Raw genomic sequence first — 20,925 nt, forward strand, 5'->3', positions numbered from 1 at the left:
TTTCCATGGGAACAAAAAGGTGGGCGGAGCACCCCGTGAAGCGGGAGCCTATCAGGTAATTCCCGCGCAGTGACGCAAGGGAAGCTGAGGAAGGGGTTCACACACGCTACTCATTGTATAAAACGTGCTTCCCGGGCAAATTAAGGCAATAAAACCTCAACCTGTCAACTCAGTTTCAGCGTTCAATAAAACTCTTTAAAAAAATCAAGTTTTTAAAATCTCATACCTATTTATTACAATTTCTTTAAAATTGAGGACAGAAAACATTACAAAACATCACATAAAAAGAAAACAGCATCTCACTTTAAACACCAGTGTACTACCAGGAACTTCAAGTAATGTACGCAATTCTTTACTTAACAATCTGGAGAAAAACAGTCTTTAAATAAAGGGGAAAGCCTGTAGGCTACATGGAAACATTGTTCTGAATCACACAGCTCCACCGCCCCACTTAAACAAGAATTTAAAGGATACTGGCATCCGAGTTTCTCAATGCTTCATTTCTGAACTATAAATAACTCCCAAATATTCACAGTTTAGAACATAGAACAGTATTCAAGGCACTTGTACAAAACTGAAATGCAAGTATTAAAGCCTTACCCATTTGAAAAAGGCTCCTGCACACCAGTGAGATGGGTACCACAGAGCAGGGACTGTGGTGTGCAGGAGCCAGGTTCCCCCCCCACTCTGTGCGCATCCAGAGCTCCCACCAGCTTGTTGTTTTCTTTATCTAGTGTTCAACCATGCTATTTCAGACGACTGAGATGAGTCTCTTGTGCTTTTAAGAGAAATCTGAATGGGAAACACGTAAAACCACCCCACCCACTCCACCCCAATTCCTAAAAGCATAATTTATAAGAACAGTACAGAGTTTTTAAATAGTTTCAGTTCCGATCACATTTTGTCCTGAACTCCTGAACAAAAAAAATAAACCAGGAACTTATCACAAACCCTAACAGCTTTGAAATGGTAGCAGCAATAAAGTGTCCTGCCATACAATGTTTTAAACAGGTCAAATACGGTACAAATAAGATAAACTTCCAGTCTTGAAAACAATAAGGCCCACTAGCATAATCAACTCTAATAAGAACGTTAATTATCCACTATACAGATTGCAGTGCTGGTCAGCTGCTCTGTTTTTACATGCTGCAGATCTTCTACCCTTATCTAGTGGTTCCAGGAGTGTCAGAAGTCAGCTTCTGTTTTTTTGTGGATTTCAAGAATTTTTCTGAGCGTCTGCTATTTTTTGAATTAGGAAGAATTTGTCACGACTCTCCTGGAAAGACAGAATAAAAAGTACAGTCTAGATAAAAAGATGTACAGGTTCTATATACAACTCAATTTCTTTATTAGAAGTAGATAGGTGCTCTCATCACAGGGTACTCTAATTAGCTGTTAACAGCACTCTCTCAACTGCCTAAAAAGTTTAACAATGGCTTTGAAATCATTTACCTCACGTTAGCAGTTCTGCATTGGGCCCCAAAAGAAACATCTGACTTACCTAAAAAATTTTAAATTGTACTTCCAAGAAGCCTAACAACAGTAAGCAAACAACAATAAAGTAAAGGCTTTTGCTCCTAAATCCCTTATACTCTTCAAAGATCTCTCCCCAGCATGTTTTTTGTGGTTTTCCATTCCCCCCAACCCCAAGGACAAATTAAGTGTCATACCTAAAAGATGCACTTAGCAAAAAACAGGATCTTCTCTAATAAAGTCTCTCTTTTGGCAGGAAAAAAAAATGCAGATGGGTTGATTTAAGCAATACAACAGATAAAGAAGAGGGACACCACTTCTCAGAGGTGTGCCCCACATACTTGCGTGGCCTGATACAACTGGGCCTTGCTGCAGTTAGTTGCAGCTGATGCCCAAGCACGCCAACTAGACTGAAAAATACTTCCGTGCTTCATTTACTTTTCCTGTGTAATCTATGAAACATTCTTCACTGCCTGCCCAGACACCAAATATGCAGAAGCCTGGGAAGACTGTTGTTCCTCTGCATGCCTGATTATGGATGCAACAAGAAAAACTTTTGGGGTACAAAAATACAGTGGGTTAAATCTTACCATAACCAGTTGTTCCCTTAGCTGCTCAACCACTTTTTTGTGCGCTCCAGCCAAGGCAATAAAATAGAACATAATGAGGCTGCAAACAACAAACCAACATTATATGTTAGCATCATGGAAACAGAAAAAAGCTTTTATGGGTCAGGGGAATCACTGGTCTACATACATCCTTCAGACGAAAAGAAGCTGAGGAAAAAAAAATAAATAAGAACCAACATACAGTCAGGGTAGGTAGGACATAGCTCTGCTCAGAAGCACCTACTATTTTTGTTATTGTCAGGCTCAGACAGAGCTCTAGAAGATGTACAGGCAAGGCCTGTTTCAGATTTTATGGGTTGTGTTTTGACAGTTCTCTTTATTGTACAGTTATGGAGTCTCCACTTTTAGCAATATTCAAAACCCAACTGGACGTGGTTCCCAAGCACCTACTCAAGGTTACCTTGCTTTGAACACGAAGGCTGAATTAGTTTATCTCCAAACGTAACCTCAAACCCTAAAAATTCTACGAAACTACACCAAATTTTATCTTAAAGAGTGACTATATTAGTCCTCTTCTCCCAATCCACTTTTTTTTAAACAAAGTTTAATGGACAGAATTTGTGATCACAGGACCTACAACACCAATTTGCAGAACAGTTAACAGTCCTGAGAAACAAGAGTGTGGGAAACGGGCCATGAAAGAGGAAGTGGAATAAAGCTAACAAACAGCAATAAATGGGCAAAGACATAAAGGCCAAGGCTTCATATGGGCTTTAATGCTTTTGGCTGCAGACGGAAAATATGGTCTAAAATTTGTTTGCTATCAGCTCAGTAAGGAAGGAAACAAACCATTCATTACTAGATCAAGTCATAGAATCATAAAATTAGCTAGGTTGGAAAAGACGTACAAGATCATCCAGTCCAGTCATCCACCTACCACCAATAACCCCAATAAACCATGTCTCTCAACACGATATCTAAATGTTTCTTGAACACCTCCAGGGACAGTGACTCAACCACCTCCCTGGGCAGCCCATTCCAGCGCCAGACCACTCGTTCAGAAAAGTAGTACTCCCTAATGTCCAGCCTACATCTCCCCTGGCGCAACTTGAGGCCATTCCCCCTCATCCTGTCACTAGTTACAAGAGAGAAGAGGCCAACCCCCAGCTCACTACAACCTCCCTTCAGGTAGTTACAGAGAGCAATAAGGTCTCCCCTCAGCCTCCTCTTCTCCAGACTGAACAATCCCAGCTCCCTTAGCCGCTCCTCATAAGGCCTGTGCTCCAGTCCCCTCACCAGCCTCGTTGCCCTCCTCTGAACACACTCCAGGGCCTCAATGTCTTTCCTGTAGTGAGGGGCCCAAAACTGGACACAGTATTCAAGGTGCGGCCTCACCAGGACTGAGTACAGAGGAACAATTACCTCCTTACTCCTACTGGCAACACTATTTCTGATACAAGCCAGGATGCCATTGGCCTTCTTGGCCACCTGGGCACACTGCTGGCTCATGCTCAGCCAAGTGTCAACCAACACCCCCAGGTCCGTTTCCTCTACACAATCCTCCAGCCACTCTGCCCCAAGCCTGTAGTGTTGCCTGGGGTTGTTGTGGCCAAAGTGCAGGACCCAGCACTTGGTCTTGTTGAACCTCATCCCGCTGGCTTCAGTCCAGAGATCCAGCCTGTCCAGATCTCTCTGTAGGGCCTCTCTACCCCCAGGCAGATCGACACTTCCTGCCAGCTTGGTGTCGTCTGCAAACTTACTGAGGGTGCTCTCAATGTCCTCATCCAGGTCATCAATAAAGACATTGAAAAGGACAGGCCCCAGCGCCGTCCCCTGGGGAACACCACTTGTGACCGGTCGCCAGTTGGATTTAACTCCATTCACCAGCACTCTCTGGGCCCGGCCCTCCAGCCAGCTCCTTACCCAGCAAAGAGCGCACCTGTCCAAGCCACAGGCTGCCAGCTTCTCCAGGAGAATACTGTGGGAGACAGTATTGAAGGCTTTGCTGAAGTCTAGGTAGACCACGTCAACAGCCTTTCCCTCATCCACCAGGCAGGTCACTCGATCATAGAAGGAGATCAGGTTGGTCAAGCAGGACCTGTCCTTCACAAGCCCATGCTGGCTGGGCCTGATCCCCCAGCTGTCCTGCAAAGGCCGCGTGATCTCCTTCAGGACAATCTGCTCTGTAACCTTCCCTGGCACTGAGGTCAGGCTGACAGGCCTGTAGTTCCCTGGATCCTCCTTATGACCCTTCTTGTAGTCTCCACAGTACTTACCAGACAACCATAAAAAAAGGCACTGCAAAGGCTTCTGATGCTATGCCATTAAGGACTTTCTGCAGACCTGTTGGAAACTGAAGTACTGTATCTGGAACAACTGCCCACGAAGTGTTAAAATTCCTAAATGGCCCACATGCCTTGGAAGAGGAGATACTGTGAAAAAAATTCAGAAGAGAAATGAGATGCTACACCAAAATATACAGATAAAATAGTCCAACAAAGCTAGCACTATCTTTCTGAGAGAATAAAAGTGTACTTCATCTTAAAAACAATTTTTTTTGTTTATATAAACTAAATAATAATTTGACTTTATTATAAGCAGGTATACAGTATTCTAATTTATTATTTAAAAGTTATGCATCTGTTCCTCAGGAACTGACAACCTTAAAGCAAATGCCAACTTCACAGAAGTTAAATTGTCACTTACTGTGCTATGCTGACTCCTAAAGGAATAAAAGCTAAGACGAGCCCAATCAACAGTACCACCAAGAAGAAAAAATTAGAACTTGATGCTCTGATAGGCCTACTTGCAGGTTTACACGTGTGTATCAAACTGATCTGGAGAGGCAAAATAAGCAAGAATGTTATACCTATCTATGTATGTTCAAGTATTACTTCCCCACCAACTGTATTTTCCATCTTCAGATATGCTACCAGCTACCAGGTAACCATCCTTCCCTTCACGCGCGTGGACTGAGCCGGGCTAAGATTAAGAATGCTCTACATTCTAGTAGAAACCAACATCTCTTATTTTGGATAAGGGTTTAATCCAGATCACACTTGTACAGAGTCAAGTGGCATTAATCAAGTGGTATACAATCTATGACACAGCCTTTTGCTTTAATCTGCTCAAGCTTCAGTGGATATACCCATTCACACAAGAACTAAACACTGATATGAATTTGTTGCACAGAAGGAGATGTCTAATTGTAGAGCAAAGTTTCTGATATGCAGAAACCACATCACATATCTAATAAGCCTTGGACTTCCCATTTAGCTCCCAAATGTTTAGCAGCTTGGCAAAATCTTGTCCAAGTTCTAAGCACTGTAGACAGTAAACAGATCAATGCATAAAGAGTTATAAACTACTTTTATTAGAATAAGATTTTAAAGAAGGCTACAAATAATTGATGTAGTCATTAAATTGTTCTTTTCCTTGATCTCAAAACAAAATTCTACCTTGTCTTAAAAGTAAAAAAAATAAAATTCCATCTTTTGTAATTTTTTACCTCATTTCCTGCACACTTCTTTTTTTAAGGTTTTGTTTGTTTTAAATCAACTGTATATCAACATTAAATAAACAAGATATGTTGTATTTTATTATATATTTTCTTTGCCAAACATCTTCATTACCTTTTTAATGTAAAAGATGACGAAGTATTTTATAGTTGCTATAGCAGGAAGAAGTGGTGAAAAGAAGGTTCCAATCCAGCATATAGTCTGTCCATAAACGATTTCCAGGACATTGTCAGAAATTCCAAATTCCTGCAAACCACACCACTGAACTGGCTTCCAAGAGCAATGAGTAACTAGTAACCTAAAAAAAAAAGCACATCATTAAGTTCCAGAGTGAAGTTACAGAGCTAAGCTGAATCCTAATACATTTGAAATATCCAGAACATAGGAATTCAGCAATAAAGCATTCAATGGCATAACAGAAAAATGTCTGAAGTAGATTCAAATCTGAAAAAAACACATCCAATCTGAATAACAAATAAGTACTCAAACAACCAGAAATATATTACTTTAAAACTGGCAATCTAGTTTGAAATACAGGGAATTAATAAATGAAAAAAAAATCATAAATTGTTTTGCAAAGGCATGCTTAAAAGACAGAGGCACTTACTTCCTAGGAAAGTCCACAAACAGGGTCTTAGCAAGAATTATCACAAAATCAAACATCAACAGCTTATACATTTCTTGCCCAACTGCAGACTCCCAGCACTAGAAAAACATATCAGGAAAAATCAGGATTAAAAGTCTAATGTAAAACGGAAAAAAAATGCTATCAATCACTAAAGCAACAAACTTCTCAATCAGTTCACGTCAGTAAAGCCAAAACTTTTCTCCATTTCTAAAATGTTTAAGTGTTTAAGTGTTTCAGAGTTTCCAAACCAAATTTTGTTCGTTTTCGACAACAGACAATGTTTTATTGATGAAAAAGCGACAACACAATCTCAAATGTACTTAACAGCAGTCAGAAAATCTGCTAAGTTATGATCCATTACTAGAATAAAATAATCAGCTTTAAATAAATGGAAGATGAGTGATATATAGACAGACAGATACACATGCACACAGCACTACCCTCAACATGAACAGGAACCACAAGTCCAATTCTGAATACTTCTAACCAAGAAAATCTCACGGAAAAGGATTCTTATTGCAAGTTCAGATGATTAAAGAGCACGATAAGTCTGCTTACAGGATAGAGTTCATAATTGTATCCACAGGCCTTACACTGGTCAGTGGCACAGTGGATCTGACTCCACAGTGAGAACAACAGAACTCCAATATTGGCCAACCGCACAAAGACACATCTAGAAGAAAAGCAAAAACCAATATTAAACTTGCCAAAAAACAGCCATTCTGGCACCTGACTCAACTTGCAGAGGCACACAGTGAAGAAGTACAGAGACTGATAATGCAGCAGTTTTAAAGGAATGACCCAGGCAGATACAAATACATTTATCTTAGTAGAAGGTTAAAATTGCCTTTCACCTTCTTGGCTTTAGGCTACAGTTCTTAGTTTCTTTTCATTGTACTGTTCCTAGATCAGTCATTTAAGTTGAGCCCCCACCAAGTGAAGAGCCTGGGGTCTCAACCCACAGTGGGCTGCTACTCTTTCAAGTCATGCGGTCTCTCCAGCAGTACGCCTTCCCTCAGGTGGCTTCAGGACTTCAGAGGCACTTAGCCAAACTAGAAATACAAATCATAGGTGCTTGACAATGTTTGGATACTTTGATCTTGATCTTACCACCTTAACCTGTCAAATGCCAGTTCTCTATACTCTCACATTAAGGTATATTTTAATACACAACTTTTAACTTCTGCCTTGAGCAAAGCTCTGCTTCACTCACTGCTGTACAGCACTGTAACATGAGCGAAATCGGTTGCTGTGCACACATAGCTGCATATCCAGGGAACTGCTGCACACAAAGCAGCGTGAATTCACAGCTCTACAGCCAGCACTTTCCTACTAATTTACCTACTGACTTTCAGATTGTTGAAGATGTCCAGATCACACAGCTAAACAGAACAAACATTAAATGACTATACTGTACTGTCATCAAAACAGGAGATTGTTTCCAGATTTGCAATGAAAGCTTCCAACAAAACACAAGTCAAATAGTGCCCGCTTGGCTTCCAGTGCCCAGGCTCTCTGCTGCAGGGAGTCCAATCTCTGACTCTTGGTATTTGAATGTTTACAATACCTCAAACCTACCAAGAACAAGTTGTTCAAACATCCAAGGTCCCATAGCAAAAATCTCTTTACCTTATCAGTGTCAGCTTGATTTCAAAGGCTGGTGAATAATCTTCAAATCTGATCAGAATTGAAAAGATCAGAGGAGCAACGAAGTTGACCACTGTGATCACGATGGATGGCAAATACTGAACAAGCAGATTGGCCTGGAAGCCAACACTGTTGACGCTCTGTACCAGAAAAGAGAAAGATGACACTACACACAGACATACGTTTCTGACGTTTCTCTCTTCAGCTATCTACCAGTCTCTCCTGTCCAAAACTTCGTCTTCAGCATCCACTTGTATTTGGAACGACAAGTCTGACCACTGCTACACAGCCTTACCTTCCCCCAAAGCTTCTGCTTGAAAAGGCTGTTTTCCACCAAGGCTCACACCTGGCTATACTGTCTAGTTCAGTGCTAAAGGCTATCAGCTTTTCGACCTATACCGAAGTGTAAACACTTTTCAAGTTACTTTCCACAGGTGACAAATAGCTCACCTGACTTTCTTGTCACCTTAGCAGCCTCTTCTACCTACTCACATAAACAAGGTCAAGATACCAACCCTTACATGTAAAGCCCATAGCAAGTGAAGGCATCTCTTGTGTTATTCAGCGTTGTCCTATCATCCTTCTCTGTCCTCAAACACTACCACTGACACAAAGTCCTTGGTCCCCACTTCTCCCTCTGCAATCCTGGCAGTTTAGAGAAGTCCATCAAGAATATAACTTTCCTCTTACAGAGCCAGGGCCCATCACATCACCAATGAACAGAAGAGAGACAGTGGAGCCTCCACTCTGCAGCCGGCTAATTAAACCCTGGCATCCCACAGAGAACTCAATCGCTGTTGGAAAACTGTTAAACAGCTGGCTGCTCTTGCTGTTCTGCTTCTGAATCACTCTTCCCATCTGTTTGTCCTGCCAGAGGGGAACACCCCAAAGCTGATTCCTTCCAATACTGATGCAAGAACCTTTTCTTCCGCAAAGTGCTCCCTGATCAGTCTTCCTGTTTCCCCCAAACAGCTGTAACTCCAGCCACAATACAGATCATCGTCTTTACTCTCCCCTTCCTTTGCTGTTTATTTTTACAGCTGAACAGTGAACAGATCAAAAAAATGACCATAATTAAGTTTGTTTTATCCAGATCATTCCCTGAGCCAAATCACTGCCAAGACACATAAGCATTTGTACTAGCAGATCAGAGAAATTAAAACAGCTACACTGGAAGGAAAAGTGGGGCCTGCTTTTCTTCTCAGCTGCATTAGCTCCAAGGCACAGTCTGGTGACTGGAATCTCTGCATTAAATGGAAACATCACTTTTTCCTTGCATATCCTCCTTTATCCTTCTCACTCTCTACTATCAAAAAAATTTAGGTCTTTAGAAAGCAAGTGTTTTCAAAACCCTTACATGAAAGGTTCTATATTAGGATATTTGACTCTTCCACAGTAATTCTTGCTCAGATCACCAGCCCCAGTTTAATCTATCATAATGTTATGTCTGATACTTACACTGGAGTTTTCTTGAGAGAAGACAGTTGCTCTATAAATAGAAAAAAAGCACCCTGATAGAACTGCAATGACTATTATATTTACAAATATTCTCAGAGAGTAGATGCGTAGCTTTTCTTTCATTGTCCTCTCAGCTATTTTTTGCTTTATTCTTTCTTCCTCCAGGTCTGTCTACAAACAAAAGAAAAAGAATGCATCATTTTCTAATGCAGCATGCAAGTCCTGATACCATATCTTTTACCTCTGGAATACTCTTGCCTCAGTGATGTGCGAATCTATAGCTTTTTCTAGGAGGGTCACTCCACAGGCCATCCAAACAGACTGAAAAAGCACCTTCTCATTGACACAAACAGCTCCACACAGGACCAGAAGCCCTAGTCAGCATGCTTTGCCTCCTCAGGACTGGAGCTCTGTACCCAGAGAAAAGTGTCTTGTAATCCTCTTCTACTGTATCAGTAACATACCTCCTTGAGAAAGACATCTATTGTGAGATACTCAGTCACTACACTCCGCAAGGGGTAAATCAGACCACTCATCTCCATAGTTCCGCAGGTAAGCAACCAGCCCTCACCCCTATGACTCAGACTTCTTCTGCTCTTTGTGAAGGAAAATTGGAGGCTGACACAGAAAAACAAGCAGAGCCTCGAGAAGCTGGTCCAAGTAAACTTGGTAGGTTTCAGCTTAGCCGATGTGAAAATAGCGCACTACTTGTGAAAGAAACATAAACTGGGCAAAACCACAGATTACTCAGGTGTTTTCTGATGTCTTACTTCAAAGAGTAATAATATCAGGCAATTTTTTTCAAGGTGTGAGTTATTGAGACAAAAGTTTTAAGATTAAAAAAAACAAACAATCCCTTAAGATGACAACTGAACTTATCAAAACAGAAAGCAACTCACTAACATTTATGAAATCAGTAATTACTGCTTTGAGATTTGAGGTAGAAGTATCTTTTCAAAGGTCACAGTTTTACAACGTGATCTCTGCTTCCAGTGTACATAGAAAAAAAGTAGTTCTAGTTTCACCAGAAAAGCATTTCAGACTCTCCCTTTATTGGCCCCTTCATCTGGGAAGTCCATTAGCTCTCTCAGCGTTTTTTAAGCGCAACAACTGCCTACCACGTTGCAGACTTGCAACCCAGTATACTCAAACTGACTCCCAGAAGTACAAGGTTTTCCCCACAGCTAGACAAGCTTTTCCTGTCTGATTGCGTAGAAACTAATACAGGAAACAGAGCTAGAGTGTGAGGAAGAGGCAGATAACACAAGCAGCAAATGGATTTGGCTTCAGTCCCCAGTGGATGGGGGAAGGACCTTCAACCTCACTACCAATTCTTGTCATGTTGCACCACAATTTTAGATAACTAGGAAGTATGTAAGATGATGTGGATTCCCCTGTTCCCAGTGTAAACTACTTCAATCTTTCTCATCCCTATTCCACTATCTGTATAATTATACGCTTTTCTTCCTTAGCAAAAGAAAAAATAGCAAATAGTAATTGTAGAAAAATAAAGAAGTTACTCACTTGGAGCTCATATTGCAAGCTCCGATGCTTTAGCCGCGCTGCATTTAGATCTGTAATGCAGAAGTCCCAGCCTGCAAAGACTTTGTTACAATAACTCTGAAACTGATCTTCATTGTGCACCAAGTTCTGCTTAAATCCTTCCACAGACCTAAAGAAAAAGGCAACATTATTTTGTTCATTGAAGACATATTTTAGCTATGAGGAAAAACAAACACACACCACACTTCATGCAGCCTGGCTCATCAGCGACTAAAGGATTGTATTGTAATATCAACAAATCTCTGAGAAAATTTCAGTGAGTGATTCCACAGAAATCAAATTCAACTGAAGCCAACACCGGTTACTTTGCTGTGTAATTTAGACACACTCATAATTTCTCTTGTCAACGGTTTACAGGCGTTCGGCCCGGTTCCATGACAAATGGGACGGGGGACCCACGGGCCCACGCCCCGGGAAAAGGGAAAAGGGGAAAAGGGTAGGGAGATGGCCCTGAGAGCAAAGAACAGCAGCAACAATCTGAGGAGAAACAAACTAATTTACTAAATAAGATATCGGAATGCAAAGCAACACACTATAATACAATATAATTACAACTTAAGCTGAGAAATCCAATACAGAGAGAGAGAATGTCCCAAAATCAAGTAGGCCTTACTCTACTACTGACAATAAGACGGCTGGAGAGCGAGGTGCTGCCAAGACGAGAGACAGCGGAAAAAGGGACGAGGTCTCGTGATCTGCAAGCTTTTATCTTTTCCCTCTGTCCGGAAATGGTAACAGAGGAGAAAAGTACCCTGGGAAATGTAGTAGTCCTTCTCTGCTGAGAACCAGGTACATTCACTACATTATGTTATGATGTGGGATACCAATAACCGAAAATCACAAAACCATGACATCTCTATCTATCTATATGCAATACAAATATGTAACGCCATAAGGCAATGGAAAGCACAGCAATGATAGTGGGGTAGCAAAGTCCTAGGCTGCAGTGAGTGAGAATAAGCTCAAACGCAGCAGCCGTAGACACAAACAAAGGAAAAAACTACTTACCCTTGGAAGGCCTCAGGTAGGCAGGGATCTCCAGCAAAATACCCTCACCTCCACTGCCAACCCTTACATGAGGTCTGGGAAGATCTGGTCATGATCTGGTCACTCAGGTGCATTGCACACACCTGAGCTTCCCTGGGTTGGCCCTGCCTTCCCACCAGGTGCTCCATCACTGGTTCAAGCCACAACTTAGCATTTCAGTTACAATATTGTCATAGTTTTATGATTTTTGCCACCGGTATTCCACATCATAGTCTCATATAGTGCACTGAGAGTCAAAGAGTTAATGCTCCAGTTCCGTGGATCATGGACAGTTCTGCATACCTGGCTCTTGGAAGAGAAGAACTACATCTCCCAGAGGTCTGTTCACTGTTCTGTTACCATTTTCCGTTCAGAGGGAAAGATAAAAACTGTACACAGATCCCAACACGTCCCCCTTTTTCCGTTCTGCTCATCTCTGCGTGGGTGCTCTCTAGCCATCTGCCTTCAGCATTAGAGTAAGGCCTTTGGTTTTGGGACACACACTCTCTCATTTTATTTGATTCATTAGCTTCAATTCCAATTATATTGTATTATATTGTGTTATCTTGTATTCTCCTTTTTTTTTTTCCTTTAGTAAATTAGCTTTCCTCCTCAGATCATTGCTGCTGTTTTGTTTTAGACCCATCTCCCTACACTTTCCCCTCTTCCCCTTTTCTGGGGCGTGGGTCCATGGGTCCCCCTACCCCATTAGTCACAGAATCAGGCTGAACCAGCCTGTAAACCATTGACAAATATATAATATATCATTGAAGTTGTTTGTTTTTGCTAGCTCACCTCCCCCCAAAACAGACAAAGGGTACCGTGGCATCGTAACTTCAAGCAAAAGATCCTCCATTTCTATGTAAAACTGTTCTGTAATTCAGCGTTCCCTAGAAGCAAGAATGCAAACTGTGCAACAGGAGCAGTAAATGAATTATACCAACATCTTTACCTTTTGATTATCCAGAGAAGACTTAGCGCAAGGTAGGCAAATGTAGTTAGCAGGTACGCTAGTGGTAAGTTATATCTCAGGACACTAAACCATGCAGCATCTACTGTATAATAGCCATAAAACAAAACTGTCACTTCCAGGAACCCCTGTGAAAAGGTCAAGTTTAAAAAGAACTTAGAACAACAGCAACAACTGCTCTGTTCAAATCAACCTGGCTCAAACCAAGTGCTTTATAATGTAAGATTACTGCTGGGGCTACAAGCAGGCTACAACAGACAGTAGATTCTAAATACTGACACACCTCTAACAAACTTAACGTGGACACTACATGCATAAATTCCCACACCTCTCCAATCAAGGAGCACTGTGTCAAGGACAGTAGCAACCTGCACTCAGAGCACAACAGGGAGCAAGCTCTAGCTCACGTAACAGCAGCTGGAGAAGAGAGGCACAGGCTGCAGTGTGTGACAAACCAGGCCCTGTGGACTCTCAGTGAAAATCAGTCCAAAATCTACTGCCTCACAAATTAAGGATAAAGGCTAATTTTACCCAGCGATGCCTATGCCTCATCGTTTTTCAAAATTATCAAAGCATCATTTCCGAAGCAAAACGTTTTCATGTTTTACATGCTATGTGAAAATTAAGACATAAGAAAAAAAATAAAATCAAATTACTTACAGTGCCAGTGAGCAAATCTTTGAGGTAAGTATAGAAGTAAACAAGTCCCTTATTACCACTAGGAGTATAAACCGTGCAGTGAGGCTCTGTCAGAAGAAAGGCAGGAAATCACTCAAATAGTAATCCTCATTAAACTGCAAGTTCAAGTTAATTAAAATATGGCAAATTCCTATTAAAAACAAAACATCCAAAATTTCTATGTCCTGGTAGGTAGGAGAGAAGCCAAAGGAAGTGAGGAATCTTAACAGTGGTACATAGAGATGTTTACCTGTGTTTTTTGGATAAATTTTAGCAGAGCTACTGTTGAAAATTCCATAATCAGAGATGACAGCAGGAAGCACAACAAAACTGAACATCAGGATGAACATTAAAAAATTCAGCAGGACCAGAAAACGCAGGAAGGAGAAGTAGGACTGGATGCCAGTACCAAATTTCCCTGAGGATAAAACAAGCATGTGTAGTACTAATTAAAATGACAAAAATGAAAATAATAATAGTGAAGAAACATTATTAAAGTCAGTTTTAAGTACTGCTTTTAGAAATGTAACAGTAAAGACAATGTGACTTTCTAATCATTTTCTCCACTATATTTCCATCTATTCCATTAGAAATTTTATAAAGTTAACTCCTTCTCTACTCTACTAACAAGGAAGCAGGTAACTGTTCAAGTCATACAGCTAAATGTGAAACTATGCTCACACACGTAAGACCACTCATAACAGAAGCAACTTGAAAGAGGAGAAACCAACAGAAGTAGGTGAATACCTTCTATGCTGTGAATGTGATGCCGCCAAAGCTCCAGGTAAGATGACAACTCTTTGATATCCTTGAGAGCTTTTTTCCATGATTTACTACTAGTTCTTTTCCACTGATTCCATCCCGATGAGTATTTTATATCAGCCTGCCGAGAATCTCTAAGAAATGAGAAATACAATTACTGAGCACAAGAAATACTTTTTCAACATGAGTAACAGCACCAATCGCAGTGTTGCCTTCAGAGAGATATCCGTGCCTGAAGTTGCAGTAACATATGCTAGCCACCCCTATTATTAATTTTTAATCATTCGGTTTTCCTAAAATTCACTGTGAAGTGCCAGCTCAGCGAGTTTGAGAAATTATTTCTTTGCCCGTGTGCATGAGCATACTGGCATCTAAGAATAAGCTGCTCTAATAATAAGTTGCAAACAAATTCCAAGAACAACCCACAAATAGTCCGTAATTTCTTTGGTGATTTTTCATAACATGTATACATTTTAATTTTACAAACTGGTGCATATTCAGTAACAGCATCAAGGAAAAATCTGCGTGGCTCATATTTGCATTTTTTTCCTTTAAGAAACCTTAAAAATGGTCAACTCTCTTCCAGAAGCACAGCTTGAAAACTGACTTGTATGCAGCGAGAACTGAAGAAAGGCAGTAGTTAGGAACCCAGGAGGCAGCAGCCCTAGAGCAGAAGACAAAGGTTCCAATTTTTAAATATTTGGTACACATGTAAGTAACGCACAAAGCTACCTGCATTCAGCATCAGGAGCACAGCTCCTGCCACGTGTGCTGTGCTGATACCTTCCATATCCTTCTCAGCTTAAGGTGAAATCAGTATTTGAGCAGGAATCCACATTTAAACCCTGCTTGCAACAAACAAAGGAGCAACAAACGACCTCATTCATGAGTGTAAACATAGCTCCTCACAAAAGATCCCATTCGACGGAAACTACAGGCTACAGCATGTAATGTTTTAAACAAACGCTTTGGAGAACTGTCTGGCCTGTGTTTGCTCTGCATTTTAAACGAAGGCGTGGGCTGCATATTTGTTCCAGGCATTGAGCGTTCAGCTTTCACAGTATTTATTATATCAAGCATGCTGTGTTGGCAGCTGCTGCACAATACAGGCACAATTACTGATCCGTGGAAGTGCCAAGAAGCCTTATCAGAATCCCATGGTGCTAAAAGCTTGTAAACAATCTCAGGACATCACAACTTCATTCCTGATGAGAACCGTGGCCACAGAACTGCAGATCCTTTTCTTGAGGAGTGGAGCTTTATACACCCAACTTCATATACAAGTCAGTGCATTGAGACCCAGACCTTCTGCAGCCCCTCGTGCACCTACAGAGGGTTGGTTAGACCTGACTCTAGAAGCAGACTGCAGTTCTCACCCAAGCCCAGCCACTATACAAGCTTTACTCTTGCAAGCAACTTGTTCTCTGTGGAGCACCAAACACTGTTTGAGGTACAGCTCCTGAGAGGGCTGTACTTTCACCTCTCCCCTAACTCATAACCACAAACTGTGAAGCACCTACCTGAACGTCCAAATGTGCCTGGACAAGGACGTCGTAAAAACAACTAATGTACCCTCTCTGCTCTCAAGAGCTTCCAGCCCAGCAGTAAGACATGAGACAGCTGAGGTCACAAGTAAAAAATAGAGCCTGCTGATGGTTACACCAAGGGACAGGAACTGCTCACAGCAGAGAACAGCTGTGATGTGAAAGGATGCGAAAGGAGAAAGTTAGCTTGAAAAGCTGCCTGACGCTTATCAATTCCACAACAGAGATCATGGTGTGTTTGAGTACAAGTGCAACAAAGAACTGGAACAGCCGCCGTTGGAGAGCTGCCCATGGGGCTGGGCTGCTTGCACTGACATGTCAGCTGCTGGGACCCTTAGGAACACAAACTCTTGAGACAAAAGGAGGAAGCCAGAAAGAAACAGGTCCATCTGCAGCAGGTTAGCTCCTCATCTTGACTGTGTTCTTCCCATTCGGTGTGCTCCCTTGCCCAGTCAGCCTCATGCCAGCCAGGAGCCCGCAGCTACATTTCTGCAGGTGGGGACGTGACCGGTTCCTAACAAAAGAGGCTGGGCAACTCCTTCTCAAGACAGTGCCCCGCAGGGACAAGTAAGCCCCATTCTGCGCCTGCCTTTCATCACACGCGTGCTGCATACCTTTAGGAGCAGGTCGTGTTTAAAAGCGTAAAGAAAAGAAAGTGTAAAGAACCTTATTCTCCTTTTCTCGGCGATGCTCAGGGGCAGCTCCCAGAGGGGCTGGGCCCCGTCCTCCTCTCCCTCGGGCTGGGGCCCTCGGAGCTCTGCAGCGGCGGCTCTCTGCAGGTTCCCCCGCCGCTCCTGTGTGTCTCCGGCGGCGGCCCGGCGCCTCAGCATGGAGCGGTAGCTGGGCAGCTCCTGCAGGAACCCCACAGGTGCCGCCGCGTGCGTCTCCTCGGGGGGAAAGAGCTCTGAGAGACGGAGGAAGCGCGTTTAAAACATGGCATCCGGCCGGGAGCGCGCACCCCGCGACCGCCGGCACCCCGCGGCGCTGAAGGCGGCATGGCTCCCCCAGCACGCGGCTCCCCCAGCGCCCCTGTTCCCCACCACCTGCTGCTCCGGCCCCGCGCTGCCCCCCCCCCCCCCCCCAGCGCTCCGCGCGGTACCTGCCGCCCTTACCGCCCCGACTGCGGCTGTCCGCCCCCCAGCCCGGCAGCTCCGCGCGGGCTCCGATCTCGCTCATGTCTGCGCGGAGACGCCGCGGCGCCGCGCTGCCGTTTCCGGGCGCCGCGGAGCTCGGGGAGCAGTGGGGCGGCGGCTGCCGGCGGGCCGGGGCTGCCGGCAGGGCGGAGGCGAAGCTCCGCGCTCGGGCCGGCCCTTGAGCCTGCCTCGACTGCAGGGGGCGCCCGCGCGGCCCCTCCCTCAGGCGGCGGGGTAGGGACGGAGGTGGGGTCGGCCCCCAGGGCGGCCGTTCCCGGGTTGATGCGGCGGTGCGGAGGGGCCCCGCGGGTGGGGTGTGGAGTGCGCGGGGCGCGGCTGCCGGTTGGGCGTCGTCCTCACGCAGCGCTGTGTGCGGTGCTGAGCCCCCTCCCTCCCTGGTACGGCTTTGTGGGTTGAAAATCAGGGATTCAGACTTTGGGGTATTTATCTTTTTATTCCTCTTCCCTAGGGCAGCACAGAGTCACGAATAAAAATCTTTTTGTTGGAGTGAAGTGATGCCCACACGCCCCAGCAGCGAAGGCACGAGGCTGTGGTACGTTGGCTTAGAAATAAGTTTTGTTGTCTTCTACTTACAGCTGGTGTGAGGAGCAACAAAAGCTCACAGACTGATGTGTGGTTTAGAGCACAGAACTTTAGAGCTTTAGAACTTGTGAGCAGTTCTTACCTTTAGTGTGAAAATACATACGTGAGGAAAAATGAAAGCTATCGTTGTTCCAGCAGCACTCTGTGAGAAAAAGCAATAAAAATGAATCACTGGGTTTCAGGATGCTGAGTCAGCTATAAGTAAGGACACTTCTATCACCTGCGTGCTGTCAGCACAGGACTTTCGAATTGCTTTATTAGCAAGAAGAATCCATGTAATCACATCAGTTTTCATAATAAAACCATAAAATGTTAGCAATAAAAATGCAAGCTGACATCTGCGTGTACTGCAAGTTATGTAGGTGTGCGTGGTTATCAGTGTGTTTGTGTATTACATGCAGAAAAAAAGAACATAGAGAACACTGAGACATGGAATTAACTTCCTTATTGCACGGAACCGCTTCCAGAAAAAGTCAGTATTCTTGATTTCACGCTGGTATATTGGTCTAGAAAATAATTAACATGTTTTTTATATATATTTTTCCTATGAAAAAAGCTATAGTACGTGCTCATGTTTCCGTAGGTCGCTGTGAAGGCCAGTTCATAGGGCAGGAGGTCATGTCTGTTGTTTCTTCCCCTGCTGTTTTTCCCAGGTGGCACATTTTGCATAGCAAACCCTGATGCTGTGTGACTGTCAGAGGCTGGGCTGCACTTTGGCTCCAGGACGAACAGGATCCACTGTCTGTAACAGAGCTGTGTACTGCAGGGAAATGTGTTTACAGCGGTTACTGTGGTTCCTTGGTTGAGCATCACATTTAATGTTCTTTGCTTGAATAACTTCCAGTTGACCATTCCTGAAAAACTGGGTGTTAGAAATTGAAGCCCCATGTTGTGTTGCTCAGCATTCATGCGACCTACGTGCACCAGAAATAGACGTGCAGTGCACCACCAGAGCTTCAGTGCCTGCATTTATCCGTGCCTTGAAGCCAACCAAGCCTGGATATTTGGCTGTGTTCTACAGAGCAGGGCCAGTTCTGCCTTATGTAGGAATTGTTAAAGTCTGAGGCTTTCCCACAGTGCTATCTGGGGTGTCGATATTGCTGTTTATTTTTTGTTCCTTTTCTTACCAGTAAGAATAAAAAGAAGAAAGGTTATACACTTGCTAATAAGATTGCCTTCTGAAATGCTGCGTGATAGAAAAGACCTTTTAAGAGGAGATGTAGATAAAGATTGTAGGAATTGCAACAAGATTGATTTCCCCAGGAATTCCATGAAAGCATTCTCTCTTCTCTCTTTTTAAATAGCAAAAGTTGTCCAGAAACTTGGCAATGTTTCTGTTCATTTTATGGTTCGCAGCAATCTTAGGTGTGAAAACAGGAAGAGAAGGCATGCTAGGGAGATGGGAACAGGTGATACAGCCAGTGTCAGTCACACGCAGGGCTGCGGCTGCTTCCTCTCTTGCATGGTTTCTCCAATCTACCTGATTCACGAGAGCAGCAGTTTTCAGACTGTGCTGAGCATGGAAGCTTGCGCCATACTCTGTTTGCCATGATCCTGGGGATCTGACAGTCTCATTTAGTAACAGCACGTGCTTCCAGGTTGTGTTTGTGTGTGTGTGTGTATGTGGTTCTTCATAATGCTCAAAAAAAAAAAAAAAAAGGCTTCTAAAGATTCAGAAAAGTTCTGAGCGTTCAATTCTGGGGACTTCTCATGTTCAGCCACCTCCCCTGTTTTACAGTGTGGTCTGTGCCACATGCACGCAGCAGCTGGATCAGTGTGAGAGATCTACAGACAGGTCCTCTGCAGTCATGCCAGGAATGTTGCTTTGGGCAAAACATGGTCTTAAAGCAGAACTAGAAAATTTCACCTAACTCTGTGTTGAATGCATCTGGTACAGGATAGGCTTGGTTTACGCAAGTTTGGAACTGAAAACGCACTGTCAATTTGGTGAAAGTGATCCTCGTGTGTTACAACAGCACAGCTTCTGAACGCAGAGCAGATTGGTTTGTGACTGGTTTCCTGCTGGCTGGTAGGGCTCTAGCCTTTAGTCCAAAGATTGACATTTTGTTTTTATAATCATCACCAAATTGCTTACCAGAGAAGTTATTTAGGAATAATTTCTGGAAGCTGTAAGGTATGTGCTTGCTGTGAAGATAAAATATGCCAGCATGGTGTAACAAACTATATTAACATAGAAACGGATGGGTTCTGTGATTCTGTACAGAATCAGTGAAAAGGAAACAAGTGATGGGCAGTCCTATGGGTGTGGTACAGCAGAGCCAATTTAGTCCTCCTCCCATTTCTCTTCTCACTGCTGCCTGTCCCAGTGGTCGCTCTTAGGCCCCACATTGAATTGGAGGATGCTGCTTTGTTGAGAGGGCAGCAGAAGCCTTTGGGAAGGGCTGGCAGTGACTGGTTGTGCTGGGTGAGCACTGGGTCCAGCTCAGCACAAGTAGGGAATGAACTTCCTGCGGCGTCCCGCCCTGCTGAGGTGTTCTCGGGGAGAAATTCCCCACCCTAGTGCTTCCCTGGGTGCTCTGTGTCACCGTGCCTCGTGCTCAGCTGTAGCTTCATCCAGCCCATAGCTTCATTCAAGTCAGCTTGAAAGGAAGACGTGGAGGGGAGGTGGAGAATGTGAAAAACTGATAGGTGTGTATCATTAAAAGAGAAGAAATGCCTTGCGTTCCTGAGGTTATACCAGAAAGCAAGGCTGGTGTTAAATCCCCTATCCAGAAGCTTCCAAGGACTGCCTGGCTTAGTGTGTATGTATAGATAGATATAATTATCCCTGAATGAGCTTTCACGTAAGAAATAAAATCATGGGGTCAAGGTTTTTCTTTATCTCTGCTCTATAAATGATTAATCCGGGGATAAAGGTAAATGCATCGCGTGCCTAAATATGATTTTTTTTGTATTATTTTATTGTGTTGTTATTGCGATCCAGGCAAACAGCAAAGCAGGCGTTAATTCACAGAGGGAAGGAAAGTGACAGACTTATCGATCAGGCAGAAACAAAGCCGTAAGCGCAGGATGTCAGCCCCCGAGTTCCGGGGCTAAGAGCACAGCCGGCCCGGGATGGGCAGCGGGGCCGGGGGCGGGCCCGGGAGGAGCCGGCTGCGGGGCGGGGTGCCGGGCCGGGCCTCAATGCCGTGCGCGGTGCGAGCCGGCGGCAGGAGGCCCCTCCCGGCTGCAGGTAGGGGCGGCGCGGGGCAGGGGGCACGCGGGGGTCCTGGCTGTGGCCGCTCTCCGGTGCTGGCAGGTGGTTCCTCCATGCACCCGGGTCGGAGTTGTCGCTCGAGCGGCCGGCTCGGTATCCTAGGACTCGCTGTTGGCTTAGAGGAATGTAATTCTGA

The 20,925-nt window shown here is 43.9% G+C and overlaps 2 protein-coding genes across 7 annotated transcripts in view; one reads left to right on the plus strand and one right to left on the minus strand.

Annotated features, from left to right (window-relative positions):
• Positions 205-17,154, minus strand: TMC7 (transmembrane channel like 7). 3 transcript variants are annotated; one of them, XM_021411261.1, is made up of 16 exons: positions 16,949-17,154; positions 16,503-16,740; positions 14,278-14,426; positions 13,781-13,948; positions 13,513-13,598; positions 12,835-12,980; positions 10,818-10,965; positions 9,294-9,464; positions 7,818-7,975; positions 6,747-6,861; positions 6,168-6,265; positions 5,675-5,858; positions 4,749-4,879; positions 4,319-4,474; positions 2,064-2,142; positions 205-1,276 (listed from the first exon to the last, which is right to left on the minus strand). In XM_021411261.1, exons 1-16 carry the CDS (start codon positions 17,010-17,012, stop codon positions 1,217-1,219), a joined length of 2,151 nt encoding a protein of 716 aa, XP_021266936.1. In that variant the 5' UTR covers positions 17,013-17,154; the 3' UTR covers positions 205-1,216. The 3 variants fall into 3 exon arrangements, with proteins under 3 accessions (XP_021266936.1, XP_021266937.1, XP_021266939.1); XM_021411262.1 differs by having other exon boundaries at positions 16,936-16,954; XM_021411264.1 differs by lacking the exons at positions 16,503-16,740; positions 16,949-17,154 and adding an exon at positions 15,025-15,713.
• The window catches only part of TMC5 (transmembrane channel like 5), a 29,882-nt gene continuing 26,245 nt past the window's right edge, over positions 17,289-20,925 (plus strand). For 3 of the 4 annotated variants that reach the window (XM_021411255.1, XM_021411259.1, XM_021411258.1), the window contains exon 1: positions 20,627-20,765. The gene's annotated coding sequence lies outside the window, so the exon portion shown is untranslated. Of the gene's footprint in view, positions 17,368-17,438; positions 17,523-20,626; positions 20,766-20,925 lie in introns of those variants that run through there. The other variant, XM_021411256.1, reaches the window with a different exon arrangement.

Source organism: Numida meleagris, chromosome 13 (genome assembly GCF_002078875.1).
Source record: "Numida meleagris isolate 19003 breed g44 Domestic line chromosome 13, NumMel1.0, whole genome shotgun sequence".
NCBI lineage: Eukaryota > Metazoa > Chordata > Aves > Galliformes > Numididae > Numida > Numida meleagris.

Bases quoted from the DNA above. Each gene is read 5' to 3' on its own strand.
- TMC7 (XM_021411261.1), bottom strand. From the start codon at position 17,012: ATGAGCGAGATCGGAGCCCGCGCGGAGCTGCCGGGCTGGGGGGCGGAC. The intron at 9,465-10,817 runs GTGAGTAACTTC...TTTTGTTTGTAG, and splicing joins GCTTGCAATATGAGCTCCAA to ACAGACCTGGAGGAAGAAAG. The intron at 4,880-5,674 runs GTAATGAAGATG...TTGCCTCTCCAG, and splicing joins TCATCTTTTACATTAAAAAG to ATCAGTTTGATACACACGTG.